Source organism: Cyclopterus lumpus, chromosome 4 (assembly GCF_009769545.1).
Source record: "Cyclopterus lumpus isolate fCycLum1 chromosome 4, fCycLum1.pri, whole genome shotgun sequence".
NCBI classification, from domain to species: Eukaryota; Metazoa; Chordata; class Actinopteri; order Perciformes; family Cyclopteridae; genus Cyclopterus; species Cyclopterus lumpus.
The window spans coordinates 19,944,860-19,966,662 of record NC_046969.1 but is presented as its reverse complement, the minus strand read 5'-3'; the positions used below and the strand labels follow the sequence as shown (position 1 = coordinate 19,966,662).

At 39.4% G+C, this 21,803-nt stretch overlaps 2 protein-coding genes across 2 annotated transcripts; both read left to right on the top strand.

Moving 5' to 3' along the window:
- The first annotated feature begins 116 nt into the window (after nucleotides 1–116).
- LOC117729605 (serine/threonine-protein kinase NIM1) lies at nucleotides 117–6,569 on the top strand. The gene is made up of 5 exons (XM_034530849.1): nucleotides 117–176; nucleotides 922–1,020; nucleotides 2,913–3,218; nucleotides 4,109–4,377; nucleotides 5,330–6,569. The coding sequence occupies exons 2-5, from the start codon at nucleotides 999–1,001 to the stop codon at nucleotides 6,080–6,082; spliced, it is 1,350 nt and encodes a 449-aa protein (XP_034386740.1). The 5' UTR covers nucleotides 117–176; nucleotides 922–998; the 3' UTR covers nucleotides 6,083–6,569.
- A 7,361-nt stretch (nucleotides 6,570–13,930) lies between these two features.
- Nucleotides 13,931–21,694, top strand: gclm (glutamate-cysteine ligase, modifier subunit). The gene is made up of 7 exons (XM_034529868.1): nucleotides 13,931–14,311; nucleotides 15,622–15,684; nucleotides 17,358–17,442; nucleotides 18,458–18,514; nucleotides 18,642–18,844; nucleotides 19,435–19,549; nucleotides 20,406–21,694. Exons 1-7 carry the CDS (start codon nucleotides 14,180–14,182, stop codon nucleotides 20,573–20,575), a joined length of 825 nt encoding a protein of 274 aa, XP_034385759.1. The 5' UTR covers nucleotides 13,931–14,179; the 3' UTR covers nucleotides 20,576–21,694.
- The last annotated feature ends 109 nt before the right edge of the window (nucleotides 21,695–21,803 follow it).

The following is a 21,803-nucleotide window of genomic DNA, read 5'->3' as shown; positions in this document are numbered from 1 at the left end:
TCGTCGGTGATTGGTCGGAATGCGAAGTAAGCCCTATCTATTGGCTAGAAGTAAACGTCAATCCTGCCCTGCACGGCGAGGTTTTGTCAAGATGTTGATGGTAGTGAATCCTGTTTTTTTATTTTATTTTGAAAGTAATACAATGGATGAGGAGTGTTATCCTTCCACTACAACCGGTAAGAAATGTACTTGAATACAACAAAACTGTTTCTCTGTTTCTGTTTCTCTGTGCTTTTCGTCCACTTGGGGGCAGAAACAAGCTGTACACATAACACTGATATTTTACACCCAGTAATGTTTTAATGCAAACTGTAAGCAAACAGGTGACATGTAGCAACAGTAGCTTTCTTTTAAAGTCGTGTCTCACTCAGCCATTTTTCCTGCGTTTTGGTCTCAACCAACTCTTGAGAGAACTGCCAATGCTAAATGTTCCACTATGTAAACAAACATGAGCACATATAACAACATCTTTTATTAGCATCATATTATGCTATAATAATATTCAAGATTGAAATGACCTCTTTACCTTTTTTATATGTTTCCTTCTCAAAGTAGATCTGTTAACATTAACCACCTGCTAATATGTGTAACATTCAAGTTTTCAATAATTAAATGTACACACAATGTAGTATTTTATATATTGTTTTGAGTGTAAACTTATATATTATTTAGTATACCTTGTTTTATTTAGATGTCAGTGAAGCAACGTATAAATGACATTGACACTTTCACAGATTAGGCTATAGGTGCAAAATTATCTGATAGCCTACATGAATTATGTATCACCCGTTGTTCAGTATAAAAACTAATATAACTAGTGATTAGTTCATTCTTTAAAAGTGTGTATGCAGCATTTACATCGTTTTCGTCTATGACAGATAATAACCTAATAAGCAGTTCACTAATACACTGTGTTAATAGGATTGTGACAAGAGATTTAGTCCTCTGAAGCTCCATTCACATGTTCAGTGAGAGTCAGGCGAGCCTGAGGGACAGACATGAAGGATCCGCAGCTCCCAGGTAAATGTATTGGCTTTATTCTATTTCAGTCAGATTTGTAGAAAGGTTTGCAGAAAGTATTGCATTGTTTGAAATGCGGGTACCATTTCATAATAAAACACTCATAAAGGGTTTATAGTGTATAATTCATGGCTTCATTAATGCCTAATATATAATGTATTCATGCTTCATAGATCAGTTATTGGCTATTCAAAAGAACAACTTTTGGGTATCAAGTCATGAATACAGCTTGTTTGTGTTTGACTTTCAGAATAACACAAGCTTGCTGATGCTTTAATTCATCAGTAAGATGGATGATTAAACCCTCAATTAATGACTTAACATTTCAAATTGAGGACTTGGTTGCTTTTCAGAAAATGAAAACTCATATCATCAATAATTTATGGTTTACCAATAATCTAATACCAAATAGAAAAGGCTAGACAACAGCCAACAATATTGTTCATAACCCAAAACTACTTCCTGTTAATGGCTTCTAACCTATCTGCAATACTAGGTTCATTTTTCACTTTTAGCCTATTTAAACTGGCAAATGGCTGTGTGACTATACATCTATATTTAGCCCTAAATTGTTTACATTTTGGAAAGGCAATTGGTTTTACATGTTCAGCATAATTCACTGCATGTAAATTCAAAGTTATTCATGTTAAAGTACAGAATACAGTACAATACAAAAAAAGTGTATCAGTCACAAAAGAAACAAGAGAAAAAGTTTAGTTTTAAATAATCAAGTCAACCTTTTTTATCGATTTAAATTTGACTAGACCCACTAATACTGTATTGTGCCTTAATCCACTGTCTAAAAGAAGCTTGTAATCCTCGCCACTTAAAGCCTACCGCAAACTAAATTTAGCCCACGGCAACCAGAAGAAGGTACAGAGCATTAGTACACTGTAGATTGAATGAAGTTTAGTGCCAGTTGTCCGTGTTATGAACCATGGCATTGGCTACTTCATTTTAAAATGTTGTCATATATCTGCTCTATAAGACGCCCACACAGAGCTCAAGCCTCGACGGATGAACAATTTGACATCTAACCCTGTTGCTCATTGCTCTTTGTCTAATGCTGAACTTTAATGAACTGTTTCCTGTAATGACAAAATAAATAGGATATATGCTTTATATAATTGTTTACTCCAAATATTATTTTGTTTGGGAAAACATGAATATACTTTGGCCAGTTTTTAAGATAAATGTGCTGAGACTTGAGTACTGTGTGCAAAGAATCAGGAAAAAAAAACAGGAAAGGTCGACTTCCCGCGTTCGTCCAAAGATGAATGCAAATGTGATATCAGCATCATCATCAAGACCTCTAAAGCTCATACAATGCGACACCAGAAAGGTGTAAGAAGTCTTTGTCAAAAGAAGAGCTCCCCTTGTATCCTGAGAATAGCTTCAATGTCAGTTAAGTTGTAAACTGTATATTGGCAACAAAAGGATAAAACAAGAGCAAATATTCACATTTGTAAATGAACTTAAAATGTACATAATTGGGTATTATTTGTCTTGTAACGGAAACCAACTAAGCACAAGATACTGTTAAGCCAGGTCAGGATTGTTGTGAAAGAGGCCTGACGTTTTAGCTCAAAAGGTCACATGGAGGTCAATCTCATTACCAATGTTCTATACATGTAACAGCCACACATTGACCTCTGTAAGACTTCTCTGGTCCAGTACAAAAATAACTCAAGCGTACTCGGCTATTTCCTCCAACAAATGCAATGTTAGAGGTGCGCAATTACTGAACACAAAGTACATTTATCCTAATTTTAACATTGTTTTGTGGAACAATCTCCACATTTCACAAAGTGGTGCCAACAGATTTTTGTTATCATCTGCAAAGGAACCTGAATATCTTCATGGCTTTCTTGCTCCTTACATTTATTTTCAAGCTATCAAAGCACGCCTTTGGCCAAAGCAGAAGGAGAGCAAAAAACCCAAAGACGAGGCTCGAGTGGCGGACAGTATAGCCAAGAAGCCGCCAGCCTCTGCGGCCATAAGTGCCATCCCACAGCTGACCGAATCAGAGAGGATGAGGCAGTCCCCGTTTGAGAGGGTCGTCTACGACATGGCCCACAACGAGAGGACCGTCAACGACCTGATGCTCGGTCGGAGAGTTGGCTTCTACGAGCTGCGCGGAGAGATCGGGCAGGGGAATTTCTCCACTGTCAGGTTGGGCATCCATGCCTTGACCAAAGGTCAGGAATCAGGTTATTTATGTGTTTTTATCCTATTTATTGGTGTGTTGATGTTTTTCTTCAAACCCGTAACAGGCAGTTTTCTTAAACCTTTACAAACGTTGTTTGAAAGCACAAAGCTAACGAGCCCTGTGACTCCGTCTATCTGTGTGACGGATTCTACAACCGTTGCTCGTTGTTGTTGTTGTTGTTGAAATGCATGCAGGACACAACAGTGAAAATATATGTAGGAACATTGTAGAATTAAAAAATAAAAGATGGGAAGGAAAAAAGAAACTTTTTACTCCTGTAAAATGGCTCAATATCACTTTTTAAACAGAACTCCAAAGAGATACCAGGATTCAAGAACAGTTACAATTACATTTTGTGTTTTTATTTTGGTCTTGTAAAAAATAAATAAAGGGGGTTTGAATCTACTGAGAATGAATATTATCTCCGACAGGATGCACATTCTCGCCGTTCCTGTGGACAGCCAGGTTTAACTTTTCTGTTATATACACAGTGTGCACAGTGTGTACATGAATAATATGAGTAGGCTGATCTCCTGAATAAGCCTTTCTGATCACCCCAGATATTCCCGACCCCTGCAGTGCATTAATTTTCTGTCGAAAAGCCTTTATGAAAACTACTCTTTTGAGTGTGCGTGTGTGCGCAGGTTTAGAAGTTGCTTAGCCACATTTTTATCATACCTAAAAGTAATGCTGCGACTATCACATTTAATTAGATGCCACAAATAACCTCCTTTAGCCTTCTCCTTGTGTGCATGTAACAGTCTCATGGGATTAGATCTCTTAAGAATGTTCTGTTCTTATTTTGACCTGTCACCTTGTTAGACCCTCTAAATCCTTCGCTGACATCTCATCTCCCCTCAACCCCCTCTTCTGACTCAGAGAGAGTCGCTATCAAAATCATGGATAAGCTGCGTCTGGACGAGAGCATCCAGCCGATGATTTCCTCAGAGATCAGCTGCATGGAGAAACTGTGCCACCCCAACATAGTGCGGCTGTACGAGGTGATGGAGACCAGCCGGAAGCTGTATCTGGTGATGGAGTACGGCAGCTGTGGAGACCTGTTCTCCCGAATCACCACCAGGGGGAAGCTTAACGACCTGGAAACCAAGCTGGTCTTTGCACAAGTCCTCTCTGCTGTTAAACACATGGTGAGCTTTATTGCCGGTCTGAGAGCGGTCTCCATCTACTGCACATTCATATGATTCATATGAGTCATTCAAATCTGAATTAGAGTTGTGTTTGTCAGATTGTTTTAAAGGCTCAATCGGTTAATTTTTTCACCATATTCATTTGAGGTTTATTGGCATGCAAGTATATGCATTTATAGATTTCTGCCTTTATTTTCATAGTGGCTTGTGCAGAGGTGATGAGGAAATGAAGGGAGCTCACATGCAACACATATTTCTCTGTCAGTCTCAAACTAGGGATGTTGTGATCAACATATTCAGCCCCTTAATGCCAGATAATTGTGGACTTTTATATCCTAATTTTAAAAAACGTGTAATCTTGTGTCTGCTTAAACGTTTTCTGCTGCAAATAAACATTTTAAAACTTCAGAAAACCTAACCAACTAAGATTCAGTAGTGTTAATACTAATAATAATGATAATAGCTGTTTGATACTCATAACAGTGTGAAAATATGATGTTGAAATTATGATTATGAATATGAAGAAAAATGCCCCCTGTCTGTGACATGGTAGTGTTGTATGTGACGTTATTACTGATGCATCAATGTGTTTGTTGCTTTTATTGTGAAATATTGGATACATTTACCTCTTTGATCATTTAGGTAAACCATCTGAGAAGTTTAGAAGGGACACTTTCTTTGTATACATATTTCACTATGTTTCTGTTATGTTCATATTTTTTTATTTAGAATATATATATATATATATATATATATATATAAAAAACGAGTACAAATAAATATAGTAGAAAAAAAGTGCAACATTACAAGAAATAACATTGAAGGAGAATTAAAGTTATTATTGTTACATATTTCATAGATTGTTAAGCTTTTATTTCCCTAAAAATGCATTTAAAATGTCAAAAAAAAAAAACCTCCTGAGATTTCTCCCTTTTCTTTGGTCATATTTCAGCACGACAACAACATTGTCCACAGGGACCTCAAGGCAGAGAACATCTTCTACACCACCAGCTACTGCATCAAGGTGGGAGACTTCGGCTTCGGCAAAGAGAACGGCCCGAATGATCTCCTCACCAACTTCTGTGGCTCGCCGCCGTACGCCGCTCCTGAGCTGTTTCAGGATAAAGGTTACGTTGGATGCTATTCAGACACCTGGGCCTTAGGGATTCTTTTGTACTTCATGGTGACGGGCACTATGCCCTTTTATGGAGACAAACTTGGGAGGTTGAAGCGCTGCATCCTTCAGGGGGCCTACAGTATCCCTGCTTATGTGCCCTATCCATGCCAGCTGGCGATTAAGGGCATGCTGCGGCCTGTGCCCGTCGATCGTTCGTCTGTCACACAGATTGCAAACAGTGCATGGCTGAAGGGGATAGAGTACCCTCCTCCGTATGTCTTGTTGCCCCTGTCCCCAGCACACTTTGCCCACACCAACCAGACTCTGTGTGTGGAGGAGCAGGAGGTGAAGACTCTGCTGTCCGATCTGGGTATTTCCAAAGTCCATTTCCAAAACAATCCCTGCTTAGACAGTCGTAGCCCATTGACTGGTACCTACCGGATCCTTCTCCATCGGGTCCAGAAGAGGAGGACAGTGGAGGCGGTGGGTTATTCAGCGCTTCACCCTGATGAGTACGGGAGTCCGAAGAAGTGGACTGTAGCACCTTTGGACAAACACGATCCCTCGGCTGTCTGCGTTGTACTGTAAAGAGAATGAACTGAACTGGACTTGCTTTAGTTGGGGCACTTTATCACAAACATGTGCGTCTATGTGCTCGCGTCACTCAATTCATGGCTCCCTTATTAATTTGTGAGGCGTTATGTTACATGCTGCGAAATACTCAAGTTGCGCAATGCTGGACCGAAATGGCAAACACATGGAGGTATTGAGAGGTCTGAGGGTTCTTCTTCTGTCCCACAGTGTAAATCAAATCTATCTTATGGAATAGGGCACCTTTCTTAAGTAATCCTTAAGTAATCTGCTATGGCTTTGTGTTCTGATTGTTACATCACCAACAAAAGCTTACTGACGCACGACATTCATCAATCACTATATGGCCATCAACATCTTTTAAATCCCTCTAGATCTACTGAACCAAGCCAAGGCTACAGGTAATCCTAATAAGATAGACAGTAAGAACATGCTCGGGTAACAGAAATGAAACCTGCGATTATGGAATATTGTCCTGGGAAAAGGTTACATCAGGCAAAGAACACAATTAGCAGCACGTGAAGCCAGAACAAAAGACCAAATGAACAAAAAAAAAATGTTCTGCAGCAAACCTACATGTGCTTTTTTTGTTTTAAACAAAAACAGATGCCTAAAATGCCTTAATTTATAAAGATATTTATAAAACAAAATTGTAAATACTAGGCATATTTTATGATTGTCACAACAAGTCTGGAGCACACAGATTGTTTTACATTCTTTACAATTGTATTATATTGTGCTTATGTTTGCTCATGTTTTAAGGCAATACTTTTATAAACGCTTCATGAGTTCTGCCTGAACTTTATGTTGATCTGTTTTAATAATTACAGTAAGACTAAATTCATTAATCAGAATAACAGTATTTTCAAACATTCATTCTGAAATATTCTTCCTAAATCTCCTCATCTTTCCTTCCAGCAGGATAATATTAATGTATTGTTCTGCTGCATGCAAGACTCTAGCTAGGATTTTAACTACAGAGAGATTTCCACTGAGAGATTGAAAGATTTCAGGCTTCCTTATGAGCCCTAAAGTTGAAAAAACATTGACGTTTGAGCAAGTTTGCATGAACTGATTTTGGAACCATCTCTCGCACTTCCTGTAAAAGTGCTGAAAATGAAATATGATGCATTTGTGAATTCTTCAGAGTGATGAAGCATTAAACTGTGAGTTCTTTTTGAGACTGTGGCACTTGAATTAATCCTAATCTGCGAAGTCAAATGGACCTTCACTTCACCTTTCACTTCCCCTCGAGGGTACAACGGTCTCCGTGAGCCAGACATCACTCCTTTGCCTTTTACCGTCACCTCGCCAGTTCTGACAGGTGTCTGCATGCACATCCATTCTGATTAGCGATTGACACCGTGACAAGCGTCACATTTAGCAATAAAGTGTTGAAGCTGCAGCCCGCGGACTTTTCACACAGGAATGTGTAGACGTTGTGTGCGCAGGAGCAGAACGCGTGATCAAGGCCCCTTCGAGTGCCAAGAAGGAGTCTCGACTCGCTGTTTGTTTAGAAAGCTCTTGCTCAATATTGACTCGTGTGAAAATCGCTGTTATCAGTTATCGTCATGTAACTGCAGGAGCCTATTCATGACGCAGTGAATAATTATGACAGAGAATGAAAGTTAAACAACCAACGGTAATACCGTCTGCAGCTCCGGTTTCAGAAAGGTTGCACGAGCTGAACTGATGCATCCTGGGAGATTAAGTATTTTTAAAGCAGAGTAAATCATTTACTTTGAGGTGATCAAAGGTTTATTAAACAATGCTTCAATCAAATCCGATAATGATATTGCTGATTTTCACATCACTCGGAGGTTTGATTTATTGGGGAATAATCATGGTTTTTTAATCAGTTTAAAATCTGATGTGTATTGTCTCTTAACTACTCGTAAACGCCACAAAATATTTGAAAAAAGTCTCCTGTCATGATTTCATACAATACGCTGTTTGATTCAGTCACAAACCCGTGTCTGATTAAAATTAAAGTGACGAGTGAAATTCAGTTTCTCTTCTGCTTTTCTTTCACGTTCATGTCATCTATGTTCTTTCTTTGTGTGCCTTTAACCTTCTGGGATTATCATGGGGAGCCGAGGTACCAACCAAAAAAGTGAGCGTTTGTTTATGATTGCATTTGGCAGTGAAAGAACTGTCTTGAGCTCTGGATAAATGACAGTTCATAAAAGCACATTTGAGATGGTTGCGTAAGAGTAACCACTTTGCCTAGACAATTATCTTCTTGCACCCGAGCACCGGGCGATGAAAGTGGCTGCAAAGAGTTCCACTCTTACCCAAAACCATCTAGTAGAGTAAGATCAATGTGTCGAGTTTAGTCAGCAGTTACTGAACCACTAAGTTTGGTCCTTTTTATTAACCAGTTTAGCTTTATAATGTTTGCGATCAATAACTGGTGGTGTTAAAAAAACAAACACTCCTTCTGTAATGTTCAAGAGTAAACCAAGAAAGCGTAAATATCCTTTAAATAGGGTACATTTGAAGCGAGATCTAACACGTCTCTCATTTTCTAACACGTCTTATTTTTAATGAATCGAATAAAAACTTTCACTAACGGATGATGAGAAACAGCTTCAGGGCGGTACTCGACTGCAATCAGCGATCTGAATCCAAAAGAGGGTCAACTGTGACACCCTGGTACGTGATTAGCGCTTTGTTAATGCTTCATGGAGTGAAAAACAAGGACAACCGCCAACACCGGCTTTTTGTTTTTCTCTGTCAAGGTCTGGTTTCTTGTTCTGGTTTCCGCTGTGAGAGACCTGAACTCCATCACGATGTCGCCTACATTTGGATGAATGAAGCAGAACTGTGAGACAACATGTTATCTGCAGGATCTTACCCTGCTAGACAGATACACTTCTGATTTACGGGCACTCACATTTACAATCATAAACTGGAGGGAGTGTTGCAGAGAAATGAAGCCTAACTTTGTATGAGTGTGAAATACATCTTTGCACTAAGTGAAGACTGTAGATCAATCGGATTGAAGCTAGGTATAAAAGGATCACTTCAGAGCAAGATGTTTCAATGTACACGTGGGAGCCGGAGCATTGTTTAAATCCTGTCAGACATGCTAGATCATTAACTTTCATGTTGATGTTTTACCATTGTTATCGTCAAGCCAATGAAAAACAGCTTTTTAGACCAACTGTCAATAGAGCCACGTTTCATATTGTGGACGGATGGCTCATGTTGTTCATTATTGGTTCAAGCTGATGCCAAATGCAGACTGTGAGAGATTACTGGACCAAGTCTGAGCCTGCTTTCATGGATATCCAGTTAAGATCTCACCCCAAAATCAACCGTTGCATCACCAAATCATGACAGAACTGATGTAAAACATGTCATCATAAACTAATATAGAAAACGAGAGTCTGGTTTGTATTGGCTCTTTATTTGATACAGAAAGACACAAAATAAAATGATACTGCAAATATAAAAATATGGAAATCTATCGTACAAAAAAACTTTCAATTTATCCCCACTTTTAGATATACATCCCACACACACACACACACACACACACACACACACACACACACACACACACACACACACACACACACACACACACTCTGCCAATGCATTTCAAAGCTGCCAAACAGTGGCTCATTCCTAGCAGGTGCTACATATCACAGAGAAATGAACAGTCATAGCAGTGGCTCATTTAAATTAATGTTGCTATACTGGCAATAACGCATACCGTATGGTATGTTCGTGTTATAGTGAACCGTGCACATTTACATTCTCCGTCAGCACAGGAAATACCTGGTGAAACATAATCCATGTGGTCAAAGGTGATATATGATGCCGAACCGGAGGTGAAACATCTGCTCTCCTCTCGCTCATTCCTTTCTTCTTTCTCTCCTTTAAGTGGTCTACAGGTAGGAAAGTTGTACGGTGAAGATTTACACGATCACAGTCACTGAGTTTCTCTGCAGGGAATTACAGTTTTTCATTGTGAGAGTGTGTTGTGTAACTTTTTTTTAACCAAATGCCGCTTTCTCATATTCACAGACTCCATCAGCTCCTGGACCCACATGTCATCTGGATTGGCACAGCGGGTCCATTGTTTTGTATGTGATGGCTTCTTCTTCATCAGAAACCTGCACACATCAGTAGTATTATTTAAGATCATCAAGTTCATCATCTAAAATCCTGGCTACACTCCTGCTCACTGTAAATAGTCACTTACTACCTAACTTGTAATTAATTTATAGCGTTTTTAATTTATACAGAATCTTTCACTAAAACATATTTTTATCGTGATTTTTTTTTTTAAACATTAACAAGCAGTAATTTCCCAAAAGGTTTTAATAGGGACATTTTTTATTTTCCTCACTTTATTTTGGGGGAAAATTGGAAGAATTTAGTTTTTTACACTGTGCCCCGTCCCTTAATTTGGAATGCCTCGGATGTTTATCTGTAAAGAAGCTACTGAAAAGTCAGCTATAAGCTGCAGTGATCACTTAAAAAGTATAAATCAGCAATAAGAATTTTGAAGTGGCAAATTCAATTTAGATTTATCAATGAAGAAACTGTCAGTTTCACTCCAATGTCTCCACAACATGTGCAACATCCATAATGGATATATTGTTCTGTATTTTGCTGAGGTGAAAAAATCTGTTGATTTATTTAATTTAGTAAAAGTAATGTGTGTTGTTTACTATTTTTCCAACGTGTCACAAGATGACCACATAAAAGCCGTCTATAATAGTAAAGCAAATTTGGTCAAGCGAGACTCAACATATTCTCCACAGTCACACACAGTCAGGTCCATATTTGTTGTTTTTAACTGACAGTGTAAAAATGCTAAAACAGTTTCCTGCACAGATTTGAGTTATTATAAAATATATATATATATATATATATATTGTCAAACTAAGAAAATGTGCTTTTATAATGTCATAGTTCTTTTGTAAATCCAATCTGATTTGTTCCACTTACCTTGTTCCAGACTCAGGTGCATGCAGGAGAGGATCAGAAGTAAGAAGAGAGCGGCGGACTTCATGGCCGTGGCTGCTGTTGCTCACTGCAAAGACACACACACACACACACACACGCACACATACACAGAGCAGAGCAAAACAGAAAGATGCAAGAACAGATTATATATGTATCTCGCACGTACGATAAATTATGTCTGGAGTTTCTCTCTGCAGTCATCTCTTATTAAACTCAGCAACGTGTGTACACAGTAAAGATTACAAAAGCACCAAGAATAACACAAGGCTTGAGGTTATTTCAAAAGGGACGTACCTGCTCACCTTCAGTCTTTCCCAGGATGTGCTGGCATGAGAACCTGTTGACCAGTGGCGCTTGTCGTTGCTCTGTTTGATAGTGCACACTTGATAGATGCCCTCCCTCCTTTACCACACCTACTCTATTATGTCAACAACACTCCAACTGCTCAGTAGAAGTGAAATTTGGTCACTCAATCCCATAAAACCATACTCACCCCTCCCACCACCATCCACACACACACACACACACACACACACACACACACACACACATTGCTCGTGTGGACACACCAATGATTTACACAGACGGATGAGGAGAAGTTCAGGCAAACCACCACACAAACAAGTAGATTTGTGGCCAGAACAGTCTTGTTTACATGTTTGAGAGCCGAGCCGAATCGATAATATATTTGAGGTTCCTCACATCGAGATCTCATTCTATGGCTGAAACATTGATAATTATGTTGTTTTCTGATCATTGTGCATACTTCTTTTTGTTAAAGTGGCTGTGATTTAAGGATATATTACAAGCATTTAAAAGGTTCTGAACAACTTATTTCTTAGGTAGAGATGTCGGTGCCTTCCAATGCAGCTGGACCGTTACTTCCTCACACAAAGGCTGATCTAATCTGAAGTCACTGACGCTTTCCAGATGTACGATCCCTTCCAAAGTTGGTTTATTGTGTGTCTATTACACGTAGTTTAAATCGCATGAACAGGGCCCATGTACAATTGGTTATCCCCATCTCTTCCTTTTACAGCCGCAACCCTTTTTCAGGACCACCCTGCGTCAAATCTTATTCATAGGAAATGCTAAATCTATAACGGTATGTACTTCATGTCCCTTTGCATTGTTATCCATATCTAATCTATGATTATATCCTGCACCACTGTAAATAAAGTAAAACCTGCACATTTGTTTACTGTGGTGGTGCTAAATTAATCAGAACATTCAAGATAAATAAATAAACACACAGAGAAGGAAAAGTGGGGTGTCAGTAAGCCCATATACTGATGTGTGATGAATGTTGTTTCCAAGCTTCATCACAAATTAAGTGACAGCATGTGTGGGTGATTGTGCGTAATTGTGTGCAAATGCACGTGCGAGTATATTTGTATTTCAGTGGTTAAGATAGAAGCAAAAAGGGGTTGTGGGAGCCCCTTCAACCTTAAACAACCTTTATCAGACCACCACAGTAAAAAAACAGCTGCCCCTCTCAGAAAATGCATTAACTATTTGTACCTTTTATGTTCTATTTATTTTTAACTGTTCAGTATTTCCACTATAACAGCCCATTAAAAGCCCAACATGTGTTAGCTTTTAACAGTTGTAAAATGTGACTTCATAGTGACCTCAGTGTCCTCAATATTTTTCTTCAGAGGAAATAGTTTTCACTAAGTAGTTTTCCCTTGAGGTCCGGAAAGAAATATGTTCTGAAGAAAAAGGCAGGATTTAATATAGTTTACTTTCTCTTTCGCTCATAGTCATCTCATCCCGCGATAGTTTGATTGCTTCCAAATGTCAAGAAAACTTGATGATGTTGTCTGAATCATGAATAATGAGAATTGTGTTGCAATGTGTTTCTACCAAATACCAAATATAAGCTACTGCAGGTCTATTTGTAATATATTGATATGTTTTACAGATTCAAGTTAAGTACATTCAACAAACATTATGTATGCCGTTACGTGATTGGTAACGTCTCGTTCAGAAACCAAGGACACCAATGTGCTGCTATAACAGCATTGACTCTTCTGGGAAGGCTTTTCAGAGGAATTTGGATCCTGCCATTCAGACACAAGAGTGTCCGTGAGGTGAGCCACTCGTGTTGGGCGATAAGGCCCGCATGGTGTCGGCGATCCAGACGGTTAATCCCAAAGCTGTTGGATGAGGTTAAGGCCAGGACTCTTTTCCATATCAAATCCAAGCACTTTCTTTTTCACAAGTGTGCTAACAGGTTCAACTGTTCCTAAAGCAGTGCATGTGTACTTTTGTGTTCTGCTCATAAGTGAAACCTCATCTGCAAAGAATGTGTGTAAAGTACAATATGGCCCCATGAATGTTGTGGATTAGAGGAAAAAATAAAATACGCCTTTATTTGTCCTCAGAGGGGAAATTTGGTTGTTGCATCAGCACAGGGACAGAAAAATAAATTGTTTGAGGTACGCCCCAACCCGTTTCCTCAGGTCCGCCGGTAGAAACACTCTGAAGACCATCAGGACCAAGCGCTGGACCCGGGGTGACAGGGCCTTCTCAGCTGCTGCACCTCTTGCTCTTTGTCTTTCTATTGTTGTTTTGTTCTGTTTGCCAGTGGTGTTGAAACGTGTTTGAACATCTCAAATCTCAAATAAAATCAAGGTGCTTTGTTCTTCATATAAGTATTCAGCGTAAGGTTGTCATCGCTGCTTGATAAAAAAATAATTAGAAACGCGACACCACCACCTAGCGGTCAGAAATAAGAACTGCATCCAATACGTACAAATCCATTCCAATGGATCCGGTTCCGTACCATAGATGCAGCCCGTTACTCCACGCGAGCCCTACCGGGTTTTACGGGACATTCGCCGACACTTCCGTGTGGGCGTGACCGACCGGCTCGCTTCCATAACAGCCTCCAAGCAACCACCCAAACCAACAAGTCAGTCAACTCACCGAGTGCAAGTCATCCTGACTTCATAGTTTTTACAGCAGCCGTGGGGGGCGGGGCCGCGCGGTGCTATTGTCCTCGCGACAGCTCAGCCGTTACAGTCGCGGCAGGATTTCTGTTCGGAGTGAACGCACGCGGACACCGGTTAGCAACTCGTTAGCTCTGCCGCCCCCGGGGACAACCACATGGATCCCCAAAACACCAACAGCGAGGCGAAGATGTTGTTGATCCACGCCAAGACCCTGCGGCTGCACACCGGGAACTTGGTCAACCGAAGTCGCCTGAAAAAGAAATGCCCGTGCTCTCCCAGCGAGGAGGTGAGACACCCGAAACCTGTATAAATGAAAACGACGGACGTAAGTCAGCTTGTTGTGTTGCGTTTGAGTGACAGTTTAGCTCATTAGCTTTAGCCTTTTCAAGTTTACGTTACCTGGCTAGAGTCTTATTTATGTGCTTAAGGTTTACTTTCATTGAGCGAACAGTAACCGGTGATGACTGTTTGTTGTCGGCTGCTCTCATATCACCAACTGTTTGTGGCACGTGACGCCTGGAAAGAGCAAATTGGTGACACTCATCACCTGGAGGCAGGTGCTTTATTTTTATGAGTGTTGAAACGGTGACGTGTACATTCATAACTGTAGTGTTGCACCTAAACGACAATTTAAACTCCAAATATATTAAATGTATACGACAAATCCTCATAACTCGTGAATGTTTTGGCAATTTGCCTAATTAATGACTCGGACAATAAGTTAATTATGACAATAGATGACCAATCCAGTCGTTTTGTCACTGCATAGATGTTCACTGTAGTTATTTTAAAGGTTCGGCAGTGATTTCCTAAAAGGGTTTTGGTCAGTGTTTATTTCTCCTAATTGCTTTAGAGACGTCACTCCTCGTTTTAAGATTTGAAACCTCCTCCAAAGCATGGTTGTAATGGAGGTACTTTAGTCCAAAGTTCACCTTACAGTTTGTTCATGTTGTGATGATCACCTGAGCTTGACTGAGATATTAAAGGGCATATGTTTGGCTTATCACACATCTATTTAGGCCTGTAGTGTCCCGTAGTAGACCATGTGGCTGACATACCACAACGAAAAGAAAAAAGATTACATAGGTTGTGAAGCCAGTTTCTGCTCTAATTTATTTTATTAACTCAATTCTGTATTGTCAATTCACTCTATTCTGAACTTTAACACAACCAACTCCGCCGCTCTCTGTGCTCGGCCGGTTATATTTACATTTTGGTTTTACATTTTCTATTATCATCTGCACCCGCACAGAGATTTCTCACTCGCCCATAGACTTCTTTACCCTACTGATGCAGCTGGCCTCCTCACCCCATGCTTGTCCTTTTGGGATAGTTGTGGTTTTGAAATAAAACTGGTCAGCACTTAAACGTGACTTGTCTCCTATCTTTGTCCCACACTTTGAGCCGATTTGGGACGTTAATATATTTGTCTCACTGATTTCATTGTTTCTAACACTTTGCACTGTCCAGATGTTGGTGTGTGGGGCCTGCTGAGGATACAAAGCTGTTCAGCTTCAGCCAAGTTTCAGGGATCTTTACTGACAATATGCATGTTTCACAGATGTTCATTTACAATTGTTGTTCTGTTTATTTCAGCTTCAAGACTGCATTCAAGCCACGCTTAGTGATTGGTTTTCCACAACAAAGCCGCCATCAAAGGTGGGGAGATGTTTAATGTGTTCATGTAGTGCTGTTCTGTTCTTACTAGTTTTGCACGTTTTTTTTTTTTTTTACATAATGCAAATACTATGGTTCATTTCTCTGACGTTCAGTTATAGTCAGACCAGCAGCATGTGAATAAGGCTGCCGGGCAGTACGGTTCCAGTGCTTAGGAAAATAAAATAACTGTAGTGATGAACATCAAAGGTTGCCTCTAGCCTTCCTGAAAAGAAGCTGTCATGATGAATGTTCATGCAGTGCTGCCTGCCAAAGGCGCCATTCCAAATGTGCGTCAGTCTGCAGGGGTGTGGGGGTTTGTACAGAAACTTTGCCGTGGGGGTTTTGTTCATTAACTTTGACAGGATTTCTAGACTGCATTATTCATTCAGCTGTGTTCATCAATCTAACATGTTCTGTCGAAACTGAAATGGAGATTTAAAACGATGCAGGATCTCCCGTAGTGAGCCACCGTTCCTGCTGATCACACCCCTGCACTGGCGGTTCTGCTCGGCTTCGCTAATCTGCTTCAACTTTTATCACCACGCACACGGGACTCTCATGGGGATGGGGGAAGTTTGAAAGAGTTGACCTAAGGGCTGGTAAATACAAAGCGCATGAGGTCCTGAGTGGTCTTCAGGCTGTGTTGGGTGTAAATTACTGGCAGATAAACACAGACACTTCTTAAAGCTGTGTAAAAGATCTGTGTTTTTTGAAGTTCTCGTCCTGTTATGCCAATCTTCTTTCAACAATGCACTTCATGATGATAATGTGATGGGAATTTTAAATTTAGTAGGTGTGATGTGTTGACACGTATTCACCTTAAGAGAACTGTAATAAACAAATCTCTTCATAAGTCTTCTCTGCAAAATATTTTGGGGCATTTAATAAAAATAAAATTGCATTTAATAAACAAATTTAGAGGAGATTCCTCTCATGATAGATCACACTAAAAACATGTTTTCCCTTGTAAAAAAAACCCCGGTGATAATAGCCTCACATACCATTTTTAAAAAAATAATCAGACCAACACTTCCAACCTATATTTTCGTTTCCTTTTTGCCTGAATGAAATTGAATAAAGCCGTCTTTCTGAGTGGTTCCTGTTATGTTAAAACGTCAATGGTGTCCCAGTATTCCACTGATCAGCAGGTGGCTGTAATGCGCAAAGATAAGCAACAGTGACTTGAAAGAAGAAGACGAGGTGCTCGAACATGGATGTAAACTGTTCAGGTTTCAAACTTTGTAGAAAAATCAGCTTTCCAAAAAATTTATGAGGAAGGAAAATGCATTCATCACATCTGTTAGACATCAAGTCTAAATGCTCATGGGTGAGTAACACTGAATGTAAACATAACTTTTGTTTGTTTACAAGAAATTCCCACAGGGAACCTGTGTTTTTTTTAATTATTTTTTTTTAATTATGACTTTCAAAATCTATCAGTGATGCATGCAGCCTGTGGGCACATTTTACCTCGTTGTCAGCGGTGCACATAAAATGCCAAATATAACACCGTGGCTGTCTGTAAGGTTTCTGTCTGTCCTGTCATTCGTTTAATGGTTAAAAAACAATATTTTAAGACACCGATGAAGCCATCAATATTAGATAGTTCAGCTCTGAAGTGGGTTGCAGTCAAAACACATATGCCGTCTCTAAATGAAGTGCTTGTCGTGCAGGATTTTCCAGACACACTGGACTGCTCCATTCCCCAGGAAACTGATGCTATTACGCCCGAAGAGAGGGATGAACTGAGGGTTTCAGGTCAGTACTGGAGTGTTTGCCACAGGAGTTCATGAGACTGGTGGGTGAACGTCAGACCCTTTAGGGAGAAAATATTGTACTTTTTTTTTTTAAAGTAAAATGCATCAATCTGGTGCACTTTGAGAGCAGAATTAAAAGGCTAGATCTAAGAAGAACTGAGTACATTTACACAAGTACTGTACAAGTACAATTTTCATGTACTTGAAGCTTACTTACTTCTAGTCCACCACATTTCTGAGAGAAATTACCCATAATAATGTATACATAAACCTCTCAGTCTGAATCAACTGCATGTAATATATATCCTTAATAACCTCACTGATTATAATAACCACGGTTAAATGCAGTGCTTTTTTTTTTGGCTTACCATGTTTACATTGATGCCACTGTAATGGACAGGTAGTGTGATGGCGTCAAACATTGATATACATTGAATTATTATCTATCTGGTGGTGTGCATGGTTGTATGTTGTGCAACAGAAATACTGTTCTTACGTAAGCGGCCACAAACAAAACAGGCATTTCTGTTTACTGTAGTACTAATTACAAAGGATAGCCTGCAGTCCAGTTTCAGGCATGTTGGCAAAACTTGTTGCAAAGATTGTTTTATGCTAAGTTGGTGATAGTTTTCTAGAAATAGCACCCGTTTAGGTTCAAGCTCTGTTTGTTTTACCGTTTGCTCCAGTTCAGACCGTAAATCGGTGTAAATGGTGTTAATACTGCCATAATGCAGGTTAACGATATAGGGAAATATTTATATTGTTTTGTCGATATCTATCTATCTATCTATCTATCTCTATCTTCATATTGCCCGCCCCACCCCAATCATCTATGTTAAGTAATTTGTATGATGGCTGATTCATTGATCAGAGCATACCCAATAATGACTGGCTTAATCAAAATGAAAGAAATCCTTAAACAAGTAATAAGTAAAAAGTTAATAAATGTTAACAATACAACTACAAAACAACAGCAGCATGCGGGGAAATGACACGTTCATGGCTTGTTTTCGCAGTCAAGCTGTTCCTGTGTGAGTCACTTCAATCCTCCATCAGAGATGCAGTGGAGATGGGTGAGCCTTAATTCTCTTCAGCTATAATTTGATGGCCCCCTTTTTTCCCCTTCTTTTTTTAATCACTGCCCTTTTTAGGAAACTGAACTCTACTTGTGTTACGGCCTTGTCTGTCCCTCATCCCTAGTCTGCCAGACGCTGGCAGTGTCCCAGCTTGACTCTGTTATCATAGCGCCACCGTGGCCCTTGGAAAGTGACAGCCAAAGTTTGGCCCACCTTCAGCCAGCATGGGAGGAGCTGGAGGCTCTGGTCAGGAGCCAGCAGATTGCTGCTATTGGCACCTCTGACCTGGACAAAGACTTACTGGAACAGCTCTACAACTGGGCTCAGGTTAGTGGGACATCTTGTGGATGTGAACCTTAATGTGTTTAATTTCTGAGCTGTGCAGACACTTTGTTTTCATTTGTTGTGTCCTTTATGTTTATTCGAACTACACATTTTTAACCAAACTTTCTGCATGGCCAGAACCTGAACCTCTATTTAATCCCAATAATATTCCTTACATGTTTCATTCAAAACTGTTATTTTGACTGAAACGCTTTCAGAAGCCACTAGTTACGTGGCATTTTGTCATTTGACACAAGCTCTGACAAAATGTACTGAAACAAAATTTCTGACATGACAAAAATCCAAACGATCATCTAAGCGCACGATCGTTGCTTGTCAGGTAATTAATCAGGTGTCGTGACCTCCTCAAACTGAATGTCAAATGACAACCCATAATGCACAAATTTTGTCCAATCAGGCTTTATTCAATAAATGACTTGAGAAGCAACATATATGTTGATTTATACGTTGGATTTATAGATTATAAAAGCAGTAATGTGCTTTTCTATTATGAACTTTTGGCCAGTGTACCACTGTGTGCCATTTCCTATGTTGAACCAAACCAAGGCTGAACCATACCCTCTCCTGTACAGGTGAAGCCCAGCAGTAACCAGTTCAACTTGGCCTCCTGCTGTGTGATGCCTCCTGAGCTCACAGCCTTTGCCAAGGAGTTTGACATCCAGCTGCTCACACACAACGATCCTAAAGGTGAAATTCATTTTTTTTCTGTCAGATGGGTTTGTAAGGAAGTTTCTTAATGCAAAACTGTTAAATACATAATTAAAAAGAAGAGTTGAGTAGTTCCAAATGAAGTGTTTTCACTATTTAATTAGACATTGAAGGCTACGCTTTTTAATTTTCTATATTTTACTAATTGGCAGCAAATGTCATCAAAACAGTGAATTCATCCAATTAGCAAGTATAGTATGTGTAGAAAAAGCCAGACATACCAACTTAATTATATTGATATAGTCCAATATAACAAATTTGCCTCAAGGAAAGTTTTATTTTTGTATATAATAAATCTTACTCCTAAAAACACATCAGTGAGGCATTTTATTGCACTGAGTGACACGTTTCAACATTATCGTGACTATGGCTAGTGTAGTTTATTTTCACATGCACTGTCCTTCTGGCGGAATGACTACAACATCAAATGTAGAGTAATGCTCGGCTGAAAATAGTCCCAAATAAATATACTCCCGACACACTCAAGCGGACACATACAGCTGTTCTGTTACTACATTTGCATGTGTGCAACCCTAACAGACACATGACAGCTTCTGTCCATCCGGGGAGAGAGATTGTTTTTTTTTTTAATTCTTGGCTATACAAAATAAACTGAATTGAACATACTCGTAGATGCGGAAAGTATAATTTTGACTAGCCTCTTTTTGAAAATATACCTTTTTTATATTTATTTTTTATTTTTTAAAGATTTATGTCTTCAGGTGTCTTGGGTAAGTTCTTTGCACTGTGTGTGCTGCACAGTTTACTTTTACCTGTCTTTGTTTTTCATGAGTTTTAAACAAACGGCTCTTCTTTCGGCTTCATGTTTCTACAGAGCTGATGTCAGCAGCCACATTCCAGGAGGCGGTGCAGGAGGGAACGCAGGACCTGACCACTGCTGACTGGAGGCTGGAGTGGGTCCTTCGCTACTCCATTATTGTTAAGAGCAGGGGCATTATCAAGGCTAAGGGTTACCTTGTCAGTGCGAGGAAGGCGAGCCCCTAGCACACCCCACTATGGAAGACGCATGGAAGAAGCCATTTTCCTCCCTTTTCGTTGACATACACACAGAACATGCAAAGTAATAGCTCTGAATAATGGATGCTGCCATTCACCATGACTCTTGAAGTCATTGTTCTATCTTACTTATGTAGTTGCATCGTGATCATGTACCATTTCTTAATTTTAACTGATGCAGGTATTCATTACCCTCGTCTTAATAGGTTCAAAAATAGGAGGCGAACATGCAATATCAACTCAAGTGTCATTTTTAAGAGAATAGACTGTGAAAGTGAGGGTTTCACAGATGAATAGCGCATTGACCGATCGGCCATTAATCAACACCTTAGAGGCTGCTTTAATGATGCAAAATGGCGGTTGCTAAACTTTGATCCACAGTGATGGTTCCTTAACCTTGTTCTGACATGAAGTGCCTCTCATCTTTTCCTCTCCTCCTGTCCTTATACCTGCTTTGTCTCCACAGTGTCTGTGTGAAAATACAGCTTTAAATATATTGGTAAGTCAAAGGAAGAGATTGGCTTTTTTACAGAATGATTCCGAACATTTTGAAGTGGTTATGGAAAAATATCTGAAAGTTTATTGTTGCAATCAGATCTTTCCAGCTGTATTTGCATTGTTCAATTGAGAACAAGTGCTAATTCAAATCAAACCACATATAAGATGTTTGTTTTATGATGCTGGTCGACTGTAATTGGTGAAGAAGACAACTAAGTATATGCAACCATTTTATCAGGCTTTTACTTTCTGACGATGTTTACCCACTATTGTGCTCATGAGATTCATTTGAGGATTTAAAGTACAGCAATATATAGAGATTGACATGCATAACAGGCGTTTGTGCTCTATATGCATTGTTGTTCTCACTGGAAACTCCATGCCAAGGAGATGTTAAAATATGTTAACTCTGAGAAGATGTTTTTATATTAAAATCATGGTTGTTTTTCCAGACTGGATCGAGTTAATCTCTTGACAACAAATGATCTGTTGTACTGTAAACATATTTAATGTTGTCATATCTGTATATCATGAATTGGCTTTATTAACATCATGAATGTTATGTTTTACCGTCAACACTGGTGTCAAATATTTAAAAGATGGAATACACCTGGGCTAGTGTTTTCTTTTTTCCTTTTCTTTTTTATTATACAATCAAGATATTGGTGTTACAAAGAAAAAGAGCTGAATTAATAAAGAAGGGCAACTCCAGCTGTGT

Excerpts from the sequence above, each read along its gene's own strand:
- LOC117729605 (XM_034530849.1), top strand. The coding sequence starts at position 999 with ATGAAGGATCCGCAGCTCCCAG. Across the intron at positions 1,021-2,912 it reads GAAGGATCCGCAGCTCCCAG|CTATCAAAGCACGCCTTTGG; the intron begins GTAAATGTATTG and ends TTTATTTTCAAG. Across the intron at positions 3,219-4,108 it reads CATCCATGCCTTGACCAAAG|AGAGAGTCGCTATCAAAATC; the intron begins GTCAGGAATCAG and ends CTTCTGACTCAG.
- gclm (XM_034529868.1), top strand. The coding sequence starts at position 14,180 with ATGGATCCCCAAAACACCAACAGCGAGGCGAAGATGTTGTTGATCCAC. Across the intron at positions 15,685-17,357 it reads CAACAAAGCCGCCATCAAAG|GATTTTCCAGACACACTGGA; the intron begins GTGGGGAGATGT and ends CTTGTCGTGCAG. Across the intron at positions 18,515-18,641 it reads CAGAGATGCAGTGGAGATGG|TCTGCCAGACGCTGGCAGTG; the intron begins GTGAGCCTTAAT and ends CCTCATCCCTAG.